Source organism: Trichosurus vulpecula, chromosome 8 (assembly GCF_011100635.1).
Source record: "Trichosurus vulpecula isolate mTriVul1 chromosome 8, mTriVul1.pri, whole genome shotgun sequence".
Taxonomy (NCBI): domain Eukaryota; kingdom Metazoa; phylum Chordata; class Mammalia; order Diprotodontia; family Phalangeridae; genus Trichosurus; species Trichosurus vulpecula.
This window is the reverse complement of record NC_050580.1, coordinates 150,648,631-150,665,995: the sequence shown is the minus strand read 5'-3', so window position 1 is coordinate 150,665,995 and position 17,365 is coordinate 150,648,631. Positions and strand designations below refer to the sequence as shown.

Sequence of the window (17,365 nt, the reverse complement as noted above, 5' to 3'; positions counted from 1 at the left end):
AGTAGCTGTGTGACCTTGGGCAAGTCACTTAACCCCAATTGTCCTGCCTTCCCTTCCTCCCTCCCCCCCAAAAAGGTTAAAAAAGACATGAGAGTTGAGGGCCATCACAGGATGGCCCTATGAAGCACCATCATTCTACCTTATCCTCAACTCAAGCTCAGGGCCTAAAGCCCATAGATGTTAGTCATCTCTGCTTAAGAACAGAGCAGCCCATCCAAAGTTGAAACTAGATTATAAATCACTCTTACAGTTAAAAAGCACTGCTTTCCTCCATAACCAACTCTCAATTACCCATTAGTGGAGAATCCAGAGTACATAACTGAGAATAGACTAGGGAAAGCAGATGCCCATGTATCTATTGAAGCCTACTTTTAGATGATCTGTAGTAATTCAGGCCCTTCAATGATAAGCAGAGGTTGGGGTAGTTATAGCCCAAGTGGGCATCTGGCCCCTGTGCATGCATGCATGAAAAGGTATCGGTCTGCTTTCATATGAAATCTAAGTGACTTTGGCTTATCCATGCCTTCTCCTTCCTTCCTTCCTCCTCTTCTCATTAGCATGGCTAAGTGAAAATTAGCTCTACTTCTTTTCATGGCTGGAGCCATTAATTTTGGGAGCTGGAAATTTTCTACCTTGAAATAGTGCTATCAGAAACACCTCTGCTCATCTGGGGAGCGGGAGGGTACTGGGTGAGGTGAGGGAAACGATACTGCCCTCACAGGTAAGAGAGAGGGAAGAAGTAAACCTATTTGCCAAACACTACCCTTATACTGCTCACTTACAATACTATTTCTTTCTTTTCCTATTGTATGTTATTTTTCTGCAGGTGCTTGTGGGATGGACAGACGTCAAAACACATATATTATGGAGAAAGGCTTCAAAGGTAGAGTATCTGATGCCTGATGTGCCATTAACAAAGAACTTAGCTGGATTAACACTACAGACCAGACATGGCCAGAAGTTCCTCAAACCTCAGAGAATCGGCACATCTAAAAAAATAATCCATAATACCCTGGTTCTGGGTAGTTCTGCCCAGGAGAAGCAACTGTAATAATTCATTTTTTTAATTTCAGCTATATCTGCTTAGCAAACTCTTGTGGGTTATTTTTATAGGTATCAACCAAATGACATGAGAAATGTAGAACACCATTATATCCAACCAGTTAGTGTGAGCTAAATCAATGAAAATTTTTGAAATAAAGTCAATCTATCTGCCCTAGAGGCTTCCTGTCTTGAGCTGGCAAGAAGAACTACCTTCCACCTATTAAGGTATGAGAAATGAAAATTATAAATCCTTAACATCCAATGGGGCCCAATCATCTCTCCCCCTCCTTGAGCAAGGAAACTATTTCCAGTGACAAAAACAAATCCTGATTATCCACAAGAAAAGACAAAAGATGAAAGGCTACAGCAGTACCCTGGGCTTCTACCACACAACCCCTGAATGACATCAATCAACAAGCATTTATTTAGAGGCAGGCACTATGCTAGAGATACAAATGCAAAGAGGGAAAGGATCCTTACTTGTCAAAGTCCTGTAAAGATCCCCAGACTTCTAGGGCATTGAGGAACACCTAGAGCAGATGGCAAGTCAAGAACATTTTCTCTCCTCTCCTGGGAAACCTTGTCCTCTCAGTGCAATCCACAGCCCCTTTCCTAGAATTAGCGACAATCTGTTTTCTTAGGTAGTATAACATCACCTTCATTTTACGACTATCTCAGGGGGTTGTTGTAAGGCTCAAATGAGATGACACAAGTGCTTTGTACACCACAAAGTACTATATGAACGATGCTAACCTTGACAAACATCTCTACTTATTCCTTAAGGATGTGGAATCAGACCTGGAGTTCACATCTTGGCTTAGACACTTAACAGCTGTGTGACCTTGGGCAAATCACTTGACCTCTCTCTTGTGTATAAAATTGGACTCGATGACCTTTACAGGCTCTATGATCCCTGGTAGCTCTACTGCTATGATTGACAGGTAGTATACATTTAGCACAAGTTGGGCTGTGACAAGGACTGCCCCAGGGCACTGAAATTTAAGGAGCTACCAGCATTTCTACACTTTTAACAGCTGTAGAAACAACTGAGCATAGCACCTAGTTTGCAAGAATAATTAGTTAAAATAGGAAGCTACCAGATGGCAGAGCTTCTTCCCCCTAATGGAGTTCCTCCTAGGCCCGGCCCTACCCCGCCTGGACTCTACAGCAGCAAACTTGGAGTGTCCTTGAATCTCCATCCATGGGCTTCCACTTCCTCCATTGAATTTGTCCTGAATAAGCTGATTTAAGGGTACATTTAGTACTGCTTGCTCCAGGCACCAAAATTGCTGGTTACAACTCTGCTGTGAGATTTGAGTTGGTGCAATATTAGCATAAGTTAGTGCTCTGCATTTTATAAGGGCCCAGAACTGCCTAGAAATTATGAGGTCAGGGCCACAATATGCTGTTTCTATAAGAGCATTTGCTTGCCTGTTTCATTCTGAATGAAACTATTCAAATAGTATGCACATCCACAGACTCCCATGGGGTGCATTACAACATAAATAGGCTGGACCACTCATAGACAGAGGCTGAGACACATCCAGACATACTGTTAAACGGATATAAAACTTCTGCTGTGCTCTTATCAGAGCTCCCCAGACTTCACGCTATAGAACATCTGAGAATAGGTAACCACTAATAAGCCACACCAAAAAACCCAAACTTTGACATAAACAGAGCTGAGAAAAGCAGTGCTGCTTTGCCTAAAAGACAGATGGTTTCAGTCCATTCCTTTTTCCGTGAGGTGATAATCAGAGAGGTTAAAAGGCCTTGAAATTATTATCTATGTAATAACCCTATAGTCTAAGTGCTAATGTTTTTTACATGATGATAATACATTCTAGCAGCTGGAGAATTTGGTTTTGTTATCGTGGATATATATTCAGCCTTTAAGAGAAGAGACAAAAGTAGCCATATAGATGTAGAAACTAGAGTTTGAGAGTGAAGACATAAGTGCAGGAATGCTCTAGGAAAAAAGGGGGGGTGAGGGGTAAGGAAAAGAGAGGATTCCAAAGTCCCAGACCTACAGAACTATTAGAGATGTTAGATGAAGAGTGAACCAAAACCCAACCACTTAAACACTAATCACAGAATCTGGAAACAACACAAGTAATAAACCTTTTTAACCAAAGGTTTGGGGGAGGTTTTCCCTCAAAAACAGCCAACATTCTCTGTCTTGGGTAGTTTCTATCTTCCCATCTAAATATCTCCACAGCATCACAGTCCATCTGTTACCCTCTCTTATTACTCCCCACTCTTATCTTTCTCGGGCATTTTGAGCTACCAACATAGCAATGGTAATTCCATCTCAACTTCTGATTTTATGCTCTAAATGCAAAGCATTCCTTCTTTATTCCTGCCCCCCCCCCCACCCCTGTGACTTTGCTACATTCTCTTATTACCCTGGCCACTGGCTTCTCTGTCTTTCAAGTCCTTCAATATGCTATAGCTGAAATCCTTTCCATGCTTCTCTATCATCTTCTGTTTGATTCCAAGATTCACTTCCCCTCCTTTTGGCATAAATTCTCATCAGTTCATTCATGCAAAGCTCTTCTCATTTTGCCCAGGAACCTTGCTACAGCGACCTGCTTCTTCCTTAAGTTCTACCAGTATGTTCCTCACCCCATCCTATCCAAATTCTTCCTCAAAATGTGCAACAGGTATAACCCCAGGCTCTCGGGTAGTCATCAGGGAAGATTGCCAAACTGTGGAGAGACTCATCAATTCCAAGGCTAACCCAATTCCCTCTTCTGCCCCCTTCTTCCCCTCATCAGAAATGGATGCCATACTTGGAGAGAAGATATATGATCAATTTATAACAGCAATAGTTTAGGAGCACAGAGAGGAATTTTGGTCCCCAGCTCTACACTAATCTCTCTGGGCCTGGTTTCCTCAACTATTTGAAATGGGGAGAGGGACCTGGGCCTCATCTATCCCAAGTGTTTGGATTACAAGCCTCCTTAATAAGCAAGCACTATGCAAACACAAGGGATCATAACCCACTCCTCACCCCAGCACAGGGCTAGCCTGTCAAAACTGATACTAATCACAAGCCAGAGTCCCCACAGAATTGTGCTCAAGTTCCTCTCTATCTCTTTCCCGGCAAAATGCCTTGAGGTGGGGGAGACTTGAGGAAGCATTTTAAAATAGCTGTTTATTTAATCAGGTAGATGGGCAGGAGGGTGACTCAGCAGGGGAAAAAGGGCAGCTTCCTCCTTTTTTCTTGCCCTGCCTCCTCCCCAGGGCTGGTACAGCTCTAGACTGACAGTGGAAGGTTTTCAGATGGTCTGGTATACCTTTCAGGCTTCAAAGTTTTGTGATTACCTTTTCTATAGGCAGGATGGGGGCGGGGGTAGGGGGATAAGAAGGGTGTAGGTTCAAGGTATTGAGCAACTGCTACAACTCATCTTTTTGTTTCTGATCACAGAGACCTAGAAATCCAACTTCCTAGCATAATGAATAACAGTAACTAACTTGTCCATAAACAGAGTCAGGCTGTAGGAACAGAATTTTACTCTAGTATCCCAAGGCTAGTTATCCACACTTTGGATCACTGAAACCATTTCCCATCCCATTCTTCCTCAAATTTAAAAAACAATCAAAAAACTCTCTCTCTTCTCACAGGAGGAAATGAAATTATAATGAATCAAGTTTTGTTTTGCATTGGGGAGGTGATGCTTACTCATTAGGCAAGAATTTCAAGGCTGACCTATCTTCATAGATCATGACTCAACAGGGCTTTATCTCATTAATCTTTTACATATTCCTAAGACAAGTGAGAGTGCAAAAAAGGGGCAGCTGGCTTCCCTCCTTAAGTCTTAGCCACAGCACAAGGTGTTTTGTTTTTTTATTCTTGAGGAGGAAGAGAAGGGATTATGCGCAGGGAACAGAGAATTGTCTGAAACCTCATCTATCAAACTCCATCGCTCTTGGATCCCTGAAATTTTGGAATAGCTAGGCACCCAGAGATAAAATAAATGTAAGCAAATGTTCTACCTTTCTTTGGCATCTGTAGTAAACAGCAATGAGCCACATATCTGTGGGCTCAGCTAAACTGTGGACTGACCAGTTCCCCCCTCAGCCAGGTTTACCCATCATCAGAGACACCTGGCCTAGAGCTGATAGAATGAGGAGAGGACCTAATACCTAATTTGTGAATCCCAGGGGAAGCCTTCAACAGAGTATTTTTAAGGGGGGTGGGGGCAGGCTACCTAGTAGTAGCTCTGGTGAGCAGGACCATCTTGATCAGGCTCCCCCTCTGGCCCAAGCAGGGAAGAATCTTTGGATAAGTCCAAGGCACAGGTTAACACCCACACATTCATACAACCATAAGGAGTCACCTAGATGCTCAGAACTACCCATCGGCTCATTCTCGGCACTGCCTCCAGTCACTCTCCATGATATGTACTCCTGGAGCTAGAGAAAACGTTACGTGCATTGCTACAATGGGCAAAGCGACATAAAAGCTGAAGGATCACAAAAGCTCAAAAATGGAAGGAACCTTAAGTACTATCTTGCCCAAGGGTTCTTAATGATTTCTGTGTCATGGACAATCTGGTGAAGCCTAATGTTTTTAAATGTCTAAAATAAAATATGTAGTGTTAGAAAGGCAATCAATTGTAATGAAATAGTTATACAAAGGAAAAAAAGTTCATGGACCCTAGGTTAAGAACCCTTGAATCTAGTTCAACCCTGTCATTTTACAGATGGGGAAAGTTGAAGCCACAAGAAGGCAAGCGTTTGCTTAAGATCACACAGGTAGCCGTGGCAGGGCAGAGGCAGGGTTCAAGGCCCAGTGTGAATCATAGTCCGGTGCTCCTTTATTTTCCCATCCTATGGAGCAGTCAGCCCCCTACTTCCCCAATTCACACAAACCACCACTCCGGAATGTGAATATTCCTCTTCCCCCATGGAATGGAGTTTACTTAGGATAAAACCAAGGACCTACCATGTGGTAGAATGGAAAAAACACTGTCTCTGTAGTCAGAATTTGGGTTCCAATCCTGCCTATATTACTGCAGGCAAGTCTCGTACCCACTTTGGGCCTCAGTTTCCTCATCTGTACAAGGAGGAGCTGTACGAGATGACCTCTGAGGTCCCTTCCAGCTCTAAATCTATGACCCCATGGTTATTCTTCTCTTTAGTATCAAAAACACATTACATAAGGTCACCTAGCTTTGATGTTATATGTAGATATTTAAAATGTAGATACTAGACTCTGCCCTCTAGGAATCTGTAGTTTAGGGGGAGGAGAAGGGACGGGGGGCAGGGGAGAGTGTCGGGGGAAGAACAACAATGTCTACTTGGGAAAATAAAATCCTAAACCTATCCTAGCTGTGACTTAAAGACAATGAACTTGCTTAATGTAATTTTCCCCAAACATTTAGAAATGTTTTCCCTAACAACTCCATTTTCATCTCCTATGCTGAATCATTTTTTAAGATGACAGAGTGGATTTTTGAGCTTGCAGCTTCTGCATGTTTTCCTGCTTGTGTCACTTTTAAATGATAACACAAGTCCTTCTTTGCTATCCTAAGAGAACTCTTCCTTGTTCTGCAGATTACACAAAAGAATCTGTAAGCAGCTCGAGTACGTGCTCTCTCAACAGCAGTGAAAACCCCTATGCCACCATCAAGGATCCACCCCTCCTCACCTGCAAGCCCATGGAGAGCAGCTATGTAGAAATGAAGTCACCTGCTCACAGGGATTCTCCATATACAGACATGCCATCCTTGTCGACATCTAATAAAAATATATATGAAGTTGGTAGGTGTCTTAAATAACTCTGAAATGCAGCACATACACTGAAATAGAGATAAGGTCCCCTAACCACCCCCCTCTTGTGGAGGAGAGGGAATAAGAAAACTTAACTGCTTTTAAGTATTCCACATTGAATTGTACCTCCCAAGACTACACGTTCTCTCCTGGGCCAAATTTCCATACCAATATTACTCTTAAAAACACTATGATTAGGATGCAACATAATAAGTATGTATAATTGGGGAAATGTGGTCCCCCAGTAATTTGTGGAAGTTCTCAACTCAAATTCATTACTAATACTGATGGCCAGATGTTTTCCCTTTAAATCTGAATGAGGATTCCTAAATGATCCATACAGCCATGTTAAGGTTTCACCTTCACCTGAAAAATTAATCAACCCTTAGTTTCACTGGGAGGTCTGAATGACAAAAGCCCCATCTTCAGTATGTTAAATCTTTGGGTGTGATTAGAGCTTAGCATTCTTACACCACACTTGAGACAGAGTACCAACATCATAACATTTCTAATCAATATTTGGTTTACAGAATAGCTAACATGACTGCCTTTTGACATGAATTTGGAAATCTCCATTTCCCCCCTCCCCCCAGCCTATGTTAAAATAATCCTTCCTCTTCCCCCAAGAGGCAATCAAAGCTAATCTGTTCTCTGAACTCATTTTTCACTATATCCTTAGAACCCACAGTCAGTGTGGTCCAAGAAGGCCGTGGTCATAGCGCCAGCTATATCCAGAATCCATACGACCTACCTAGGAACAGCCATATTCCTGGTCATTATGACCTCCTCCCAATAAGACAGAGCCCTGCCCATGGACCCTCTCAGGACAAACAGTCTTAAAAAGGGATAAACACGCTTGTGATGTGCTGTGCTGGACACACTCTGATTCACTGAAAGAAGACAATCCTTTGACTTGAAATAATGGTAAACAAGGAACACTGGTATGCACCAACTCCTGCTGCATGATGTTAAGATCATTTTTTACACTCTCCACCTAGGACTAACGAACAACTTCCAAAGAGACTGGAATAACTGTCCAATGAAACTCTTTATATGGTCTACCCCCAAAATAACACTCAACTTTCTGGACTGTGTTGTAACAACACTTTACAAGATGAGTCAACACCAGCTGCACAGACAAGTTGAGACATGAGTGGAGAGCTAGTGGAACATTTTGGGGTTTAAATAAATCCTGGGGAGAAGGTAAAGGAGAAGTGAGGGTGGTAGAGGAAAAGGGGGGCATAGGGCAGAGGAAATACCTTAAAAGCAACCAATCAATATGGTATCTGTATACTTGGGCAATGTCATTACTATACCCTTTCTTTGTATGTTGTTTTCCTTTGTGGTAAGTTGCTTTATGTTCTTCTTTAGTACAGAGGTACAGAGAGACGTCTCATGCCATCATGTTATCAGTGCTTCAAGTAGCTATGACTGTGTTCTGGTTTCATCAAATCCCAATGGCTCCAAATCATGGCCTGGTTGTCTCAAGAGGATTTGTGTATGTCAACCTAAGTGTAAATCTTTTAATAGTTTAATTTCCCCCTTTTTTGGTTTAAAGATGGTTATATAGTTGTGATTTTTATAGAAACACAAACATTTCCAGAGCAGCTGCTTTTTTCTGTGTCTAGAGTAATGGCTTCAGGCTAGTTTTGCCAACTGCCATCAGACATAAAATCTTAGCAGTGTTAAGTCACAGGTTCATTAAGATTTACTATCTGGGACTATCTTTGTACACCTCAGTCATTCCACCTAAAAACCAGCTTTCATATGAGGTTTTAAACAGTCATTTGTGGAACAGAATGAAGGGCACTTACTAAATAGTTATTCAGTCTGCCTAATTTTTTTTAAAAAGGTGATAAACCTTGACATATAAACTAAGAATAGTTGCTTTCACGCAATTCTTTGTAAATTTTGAACCTGATGTAGTACTGAGTCTAAATGTGTAAAGTTAATTAGGCAGATGTGGAATTAGCAAGTTAACTGTTTGAAATGTTTGGGAATTTTTTTTAATGGAACCATTTAAAACGATCAAAGGACAAATGAACTTTGATCAGTTGTTGTAGCATAAGTTTCAGAAACTAGGAAGAAAATTTTCTGCTTTAGAACTAATTGTTCCAAGGCAACAATGCCCAAAATTATTGTTTCAATGGGCTAGTTATGTAAGTCTCCGTGTTCACGTAGAGGTCTCAATCACTACTCTACTAATGGCATGAGAGGACTTTTAGCAGGTAAGCTGAGGTTTCATCAAGTAAGTCAGAGACTAAGCCAACACTTCAACCCTTACAATAACATATACAAGAGAACTTCAAGTCAATGGCAAGCTGAAAAAAAAAAAAAACCCATGCCACAACTGTACCTCATCATTCTCCAATATTGATCCATTCAGCAAGAAGCACTTCCATGGAGTCCACAAAGGAGTAACGAAATGACTAGTGAAGACAGAAATGTTTCTATATGGAAGTAAGAGAGTTTCAAAGCCCTTAATGCAAATGATAATCTGCTGTATAAAAAATAGTTAAAGCATTAGCCAGAGAAAGAAAAAAAAACTTTTCCATACATAGGCTTAAGTGGAAGCAGAATTTCCCATTATGGGATGATACATAATATTTACATGAATGCTGCATGTATGCATGGGAGCAAGTGGGTGATCAGCAATAGCAATTTTATGTTCCAGAAAAGCCTTATAAAATATAATTCAACATTTATTTTGTAGGTCCAGGTAACTTTTACATAAAAATATGTACATATATACATATATATAAAAAAAGATTTACCTCAATTTCAGGGCAGCCAATATTCAATTATCTTTATGCTGAAGATCAACAAAACATGGATGAGTGAAAAGATAGGTAAGGCAAAACTTAGCCACCATTTGCAAAAATCATTTTTAACCTCTGGAGTTATGCTGCTGGTTTGCAGCCAGCAACAGGCTTCGAAACGTCAAATATCATACCTTCTCCCTTTCCCTAGTCACTGTCCAATAGAGGTATTCATGAACTGGCCAAAAGCCAGAATCCAGGCACACAGGAGGAGGAAAAGAAAAGGTAAAGGAGCACCATTAACCTGAAGTAAGTAACTTCCCAAAGATAATTGAGAGTTGACTGCAAAAAGGCATTTCAACCATATAGAGCTATTGTTAGGTAATTCTGTCTAGCATTAGCACAAACAAGTTCAGCTGCCAGCTTAAACAGGTACATGCTGCTTCTGTATATTTAACTGGAAACCTAGAGAGAGTCATTCAATTGTTCCAGAAGCTGAATTTTCAACCAAATGAAGTGATCTGCATAGATTTCAAAACGAACACATACACGCACACTCTGCATGACAGCATTAGGCTAGAAGCTAGACTATGAAATGGCAATACTTTTTTAAAAACAAGACAGATTTGTAATATATTTGTTCACTGTGCAAAGGTACTGTATCTTGTACAAAATAAAATGAATTCTCTCAACCTGTGTTTCTCAAATTACTTTGATTTATAGATCATAAGAATTCCTAAGTAGCACTGTAAAGTGATTATATTTTTAGATTCTACTTATAGGGGTAAAGAAAGGACTAATCTAAACCCTATGTGAGAATTTGTCTTAAAAATGAAAAAGGAATGTCTAAAGAATGCAAATAAGTCCTTTTCTTTGAGAAGGTAAAAAAAAGGGTTCAGCACATTTTCATCATTCTTGAAAAATCTTACATGCACATCAATATCACACACAAGGGCCTTACTAGTCTCACTGCATTCATAAGGATGAGCAAACAAAGATAACCATTGCGGCTTGTCTTCAGCTGAAAAAAAAAAGGACAAAGGTAGTTCTATGGAATGGAATAAAGGGAAATGTTGGGATCACTTCATTTACATAAATGTGATAAACAGTTTTCTTCTGACAAAAGTTAACAAGCAGCATAGCCGGTTACGGATATGGTTGCTTCACTACCTTTTGAAACAGAATTCTAATTAGTAAAGAAGCTACAGGGATAGTTCTGTAATAAAAATGCAGACAATGAATCAGAGCTTACTGAATTCAGTCAAGTGATACAAGTTTTAAGATTTATCCCTTGTACTTTCAAAGCTTTTGTATGTAATCCTCTTAAAAATCATGCCAAAGTCCTTTGACTTCAGTTTGTAAGACTTAAATGATATTTGAGAAGTAATATCAGTTTAATAGTGTCTAAGAGAAAAAGATAATTTATGCCACTGCTAAAAGATTAACATTCATTAAAAACGAAGGGTAACTTGAGAGATGTTGCTAATAGATAATGCTCAATAGCAAGGGTTTAATATTTAAGTGGAAGACAAATGTAATGAAAAACTGTGGTGCAAAAAGAGTATTTACCAAGAATTTCAGTGCATAAGCTCATTACAAAGACAGGATGGTTGAATATTACTAAATACACTAATCATTGGGGACCACTGCATGCAATACTCATAAGCCAGAAGCTAGATGAACAGCAGCAATTACATTATTAGTGACCTATCTAACCAAGCCAAAATTATTTACCACAAAAGAAAAATACTACTACACTGTAGGGAAGAAATAAGTAAGCCCTTTTATGTGGTAACAATCATTCTCGAAAGTGATTTTTTTTCTAATTAAAATTGTATAATGATATTCAACTAGACTAACATCCAAACAGAAGTAGAAGAGAATGCCAGGATAAGATCCCTAAAACTCTAGACCAGGCCTGCCCAACATAGAGCTTTCGGGCTGCATGTGGTCCGCCAACGCAGCCTGTGGGCAGTACATTGTGCAGGCCTGAATTTACATCCTCTACGTTTTTCACAGGTGGCCCAAAATCCTTTGGTGGGATGTATGTTGTACAGGCCTGCCCTAGACTTATAGTATTAAGTGATCATCCTTTGCTGGGAGGGGTCAAATCATACTGTGTAGTACACTCTGCCCTCAAGTTGTTATATAGGCAAAAATCACATGAAAGACAGTCTCCTAGGAAAAATGGTTCATCTGATAAAGACTTTACATATTGCTACGTGCAATGTAGCACCCCACCAATTTCAAGGACAAATACGTCATATGTCCTACTCTCACAAAACTGCCGAGTTGTCAGAGAATGGCAAGTAGTGACCCTAACATGGTTCTCTATCAATTAACAAGCACATATTATATGCAAGACCCATGACTGATTTCTTACTGTATTTTTGTGTCATTTCTGCTTTTGGAAGGCAGAGACCATAAGACACATTCTTTTGTAAGGGTCTAGCATAAGTTGCCAACAAGCAACCTTTAAAAAGCATGTTTAAGGTAGCCGATCCTTTCCTTTTAGCACGTGTTTGGGGGGAAGGGAGAAGGAAGAATCTGTTGACTACAGGTTACTAAAGATGGGAGGAAGGCTAGTCACCGACCACTGACTCATTGGAGAAATATGAGAAAAGGGAAACTGGTTGTAAGGGGTGAGGAAAGGTTGAGTTCTCAGGGTCAAATTCAATCCTGAGAAGGGAAGTACGCAAGTCATTAAGTTCTAATGCTGGGCCTCACTGGTGACTTCACCAGCTACCACCAGCCACAGTGTCAAATTTAGTACATGTATCAAGTATAGCTGACCCTTTGCTTCATACATTATAGGGGTAGAGGGGAGGGAAGTGAATAAGCATTTTATAGCCCCTACTATATGCCAGGCGCTGTGCTAAAGCACTTTACAATGTCCTCACGTAATACTCACAACAACCCTGTATGACAGGTGTTTATTATTCCCATGTTTTGGAAACTGAGGCAAAGACAGGTTAGTTAAGTGACTTGCCCAGGATCACATAGCTGGTGTCTGAAGCTGGGCTTAAACTCAGTTCTTCGTGACTCCGGGCCCAGTGCTCTATGAGTTGTGCTCACAGACCAAGTCTCCACCTAAAATTACTGATGCAAGTATCATTTCTGCCCTTCACCAGTCTGGATCCAAACAACAGTGCAACATGTTAAGTACACCCATCTGCATACTTCTGAATATCTGCTGTTTGACTGCATCTCCTGTGAAACCAGCTCATTTGGTCCTAGATTCCAAAAGCAAGACTGTCACAACTGCTAAGAGTGTGAAAATTCTTATCTTAAAAAATCCTTGCATAGATTTATACTTACTTTTTAAGAATATATGGCCACAATTTTAAAAACCAGAATGCAGAGAACAAACATTTTCCAATTTACAGTTTCCATAGCAGCGAATCCCACAGTAGTGTAACACACAGGGTTCTTGAATGCTTCGTATTGCAATGACAGTCTTGCTACAAATGCTGTGAATGTTCTTACTTAAAAGAGTTAGCAGAGAAAGGAAGCAAACATTTTAATAAAGCAAAAGCATCTTGTTAATAGTGCAACTAATCCAGTAACTAGCACCTGAGCTTCTGAAAATACTGGTTTCTCACACTAGTGCCCCTAATCCCGGATCACCATTCCCCCTCCCACCGTGGCAACATCACAGAAAACTTTGTCCTGGGCTCTCTTTACTCTTTGTTCCCTTGGTGACCTCATCAGCTCCCATCAATCACCTCTATGCACAAGTTCGAAATTTATATATACAACTTCATCTTTCTCTGGAACTCCAAGCCAAAGCAGAATCCATATGCCCTCCTCCTTTCCTTTCCTCTTCCAAACTTCCCCATTTCTGTTGGGGAGTGGGCGTAATCATCTTATTCAGTTATTCAGTCACCCAGGTTTACATCCTTGGAGTCAATTTCAACTTTTTTCCTCATTTTCATTCCTCACATCCAATCAGTGGTCGAGTAATTGATTCCACCCCTAAAACATTGCTCATATGGCTCCCTTTTGCTGTATTCACACAGCATCTACCCTGATTCAGACCTTTAACCTGTACTATGGTAAAAGCCTGCTAATTTGTCTTCCTGACTCCAGACTCAAACTCCATATTCCACAGTTGCCAAATTGATTGGGGCTGGGGGGGGGGGGAACAAAGGCACGAGGCAATCAGGATTAAGTGACTTGCCCAGGGTCACACTGCTAGTAAAGCATCTGGGGCCGGGTGACTCCAAGGCCAGTGCTCTATACGTTATTACACCTAGCTGCCCGAAATTTACTTTATTAAAACACAGTTCTGACCATGTCACATATCTTGCACTGCTTTTCTCTCCCCTCCAAAACCAACACCGCCAACAAAACTTCAATCGCTCCCCATTACCTCTAGAATAAAGCCTTCCCTAAGTCCCAATCGTAACTTCCTTTCCTGTTTTATTTCATATTGTTCCCTTGGACGCACTCTCCATCTTAGTCAAACTGGCCTGCTAGCTATTCGCCACATATAACAGTCCATTTGTCACTCCTTTCCTTGTGCACAATTGGCCTCCTATATACTCCCTGTGAATAAGTCCAGGCTTCTTTCAAAGCACAGCTCAAGTGCTATTTCCTATAGGAGCCCTTTCTTGAAATACAAGCATTCTCTCCTCGAAATTATTTTGAATTCACACAAAGAAACACATCCCATCTTTAAGGAGTTTGTAATCTACTGGGTGAACTTTGTGTTTTTGTAGCCCTAGTACCACAAAAAGTGTCTTTAATATCACTAAATACTTAATGTTTACTGAACTGAATTGAACCTGGTGAGGAAGGTGATCTAATCATTATCAACCCCATTTTACAGATAAGAAAAATAAGGCTTCAAAGAAATGAAGCAATTTGCCCAGTCACATATGTAACTTCAAAACAAAACCTTCTAACTCTTAATTACAGCCCTCTTTCCATTTTAAAGAAATGAGGTTACTGTGGTGGAAACAAAGTCATTAAATTTTTAAGCTTAGTATGATTTCTAAAATCTGCCTATAACAAATTTGCTATTGAAACTTCAATAGACTCACAATCATACTAATAAGGTATACTGTGCTATCTATGCAGATGGCAATCCACCCATTCTTTCTTGTGTGACTTTTGTACCTTTTCTCCATTTAGGCCTCTGTGAAGGACCCACAGAGCCTTCTCCCAAACATAAGTATTTTCCTGGATAATATTCCTTATGCCATTACTTGAATGTAGGCCATTAGCAGATAAGATGCTACAGCCCACTTACACTCATCACTTATTTCTATTTTACTCTTTGGGTTGCCTGCAATTTTGACTCTGCCAAGACTGCTGTGTTTCGTGATTCATAGAATTACTAGGAGAAAACTGGTGTTAAAAATGTGTTTGTGGCAGGGAGAGTACCCTTGGGATCATGGAATGCACTGTGTCAGGCCTGCACAACATATGGCCCATGGGCCACTTTCAGCCTGCCAAAGGATTTTGGGCAGCCTGCAAAAAATGTAGAGGATGTAAAAAAGTAAAGATGTAACAAGTGCTTTGTCCATGGCCCACTTAATCCACTTTCCACTAGTCACTATCGTGTCCATCATGGAACCTGGCTGATAGGTTGCCACTGTACACTCTCTCCTGTTGTGTCACGTGACCTGTGGCAAGCAAACATCATTAGCCTGTCTCAAGTCTGAGAGGAGCAATTGCATAATAAATGAAAATCTTAGTAAGTGTAATTAATTGATGTTAACTGAAATTTCCTTTTTAAAATATGGCTTATTTGCAAAATAGTTTAATCATTAATTATATACCTTTACTTGGAAAATGAGCCGCTAAAACCTATCTGTGGCCTGAAGAAGTTTAGCCTATTTGGGCCCCTACCTATTGCCAAGTTGTGCAGGTCTGCACTATGTGATGTCCTAAATGCCATCTAAAAAGTACTCTTCCTCCTAATCAATCTGAGCCCAACAAAATTCTAATTGGAGTGCCTATTTACACACATACACACGCGCGCGCGCACACACACACACACACAAAACACGTACATTCTCTCTTAATGAACTGCTTATACAAAGATATCTGGGGAAAAAAGGCATTTTTCATCCATTTTGATTTTTATCTTGAGTAGTCAGGTCTCTTTATTTCTTTTTAATAATTTCAACAATCCAAAAAATGTGAGATAAGAACATGTAGTTCAGACTTGTTAAAAAACCTCCAATTTAACTATGGGGGAAAGCAAAGATCCTAATTTATAACTCTTTGTTGGCCCAACAGTCAACAGCGAGATAGAAAAGTCAATATTACATTATACTAGTAGTAATAAAAAATAAATACAACCATCTGACACTTTACCTCTACCTCCAGTTGCTACTATATTAGGACCATCTACTTTTAAAAATGGACCTGTCATAATGAAGAACCCGTTTTTCTAGTACACTAGGGAGTCTCTGCCAATTCTTTCAAAATAAATAGATGAAGAGAGATGTCCATGGTTGCAGGCAAAAAAAAACAAACAAACAAACAAACAAAAAAAACCCTAGCATGTTAGAAGTAGCCATCCAACATACTGGGAGGCAGGGAAGAGATTAGGGATTGGTGAAAAGAGATGGGGTGAATGAAGAAAACCCTTAAGCTTATGTTATGTAGCTATGGAGTTCAGGTATCTGTATTATTCAAAATTCTTAGGCAGACTTTTAGTCCTTATATCACAAAATTTATCAAGACATTTATCGATGTAATTTGTTTTTGTTCAAGCAGACCTCAATAATGAATTTCTACTTCTTCACCCCTCTCCCAACCTCACCTAACTGTGAGCTTAACAAATTAGAATATGACAGAGCTGAGCTGAAGCAAGAAGTTGTTCCTGGGCCACAAAGGCTAATCCTAGAGATGATCAAACTGCTTTAATTGCCAGCTCACCTTACTCTTAAAAAAAATCCCACAGAGTAAGTTGATAAGTTTTGGCCAATGAGACCAACAATTAAAAAAGCTGACTACATTTATGTCACTGTACATATAAGGTACTGTGGACAGAAATCTGAAGTTATTTTATCCAAAACAAAACAAAATAAAACAAACCCAAAACTCAAACCAAGTCTCAGGTCAGCCAAGAGTCTTGCTTCTATCAAGCCTTCTAAGGTAAGCCCACATTTTTTGGATAAATCCTTTAAAAAGATCTCTAACCTAGCCCAACAGTTTGCCATTTTCTTCCTATAAAAAGCTGACTGAGATTGCATTTTAAAATATAATACCTATCTTACAGTGGAGAAGGTGAAGGGCAAAATTAACTCTAATGCAATGATGTAGAAATTTAAACCAAGTTACCATTGCTTGTTTCTTATGAGACTGTAATAAGTAAACTATTCAAGAGCAGAACAGCAGTCAGACAGCATTACTATTCAAAAACTGCTGCAAAATCCTGAAGAGCCATAAATATTCAGTAACCTACTATTTCTTACTTGAGCCTAAATAAATGTGCTCAATCAATCAACATTTATTAAATGCCTACTATGTGCCAGGCACCATGCTAAGCACTGGGCTATTGGTTCGGAACTAATTCAGAAGCATAACACTTGCTCAAAAAAAAAAAAAAAAACCCAGTGATTAGTACCAACTAGACTTGAGCTATTAAAAAAATCCTTTGCTGGGTTAAAAAAGACAATTTCATAAACATCTAGCATGCTAGCAACTCTCTACCTTGTTATTCAAGAAACTGTTGAAAATTTACTTCAATTTTGGGCAAAATAAAGTAAGAAATGAAATTATTTCATGGACCTGGGAACATTATTGTGTATATACCTACAAAGGAA

The 17,365-nt window shown here is 39.9% G+C and overlaps 1 protein-coding gene across 3 annotated transcripts in view; it reads left to right on the top strand.

Annotated features, from left to right (window-relative positions):
• MEGF11 (multiple EGF like domains 11) overlaps positions 1-7,662 on the top strand; it is a 292,447-nt gene extending 284,785 nt beyond the window's left edge. For 2 of the 3 annotated variants that reach the window (XM_036735788.1, XM_036735786.1), the window contains 3 exons: positions 827-883; positions 6,607-6,813; positions 7,502-7,662. In XM_036735788.1, coding sequence (XP_036591683.1) covers positions 827-883; positions 6,607-6,813; positions 7,502-7,662 — 425 coding nt within the window. Of the gene's footprint in view, positions 1-826; positions 904-6,606; positions 6,814-7,501 lie in introns of those variants that run through there. The other variant, XM_036735789.1, reaches the window with a different exon arrangement.
• Positions 7,663-17,365: the final 9,703 nt, after the last annotated feature.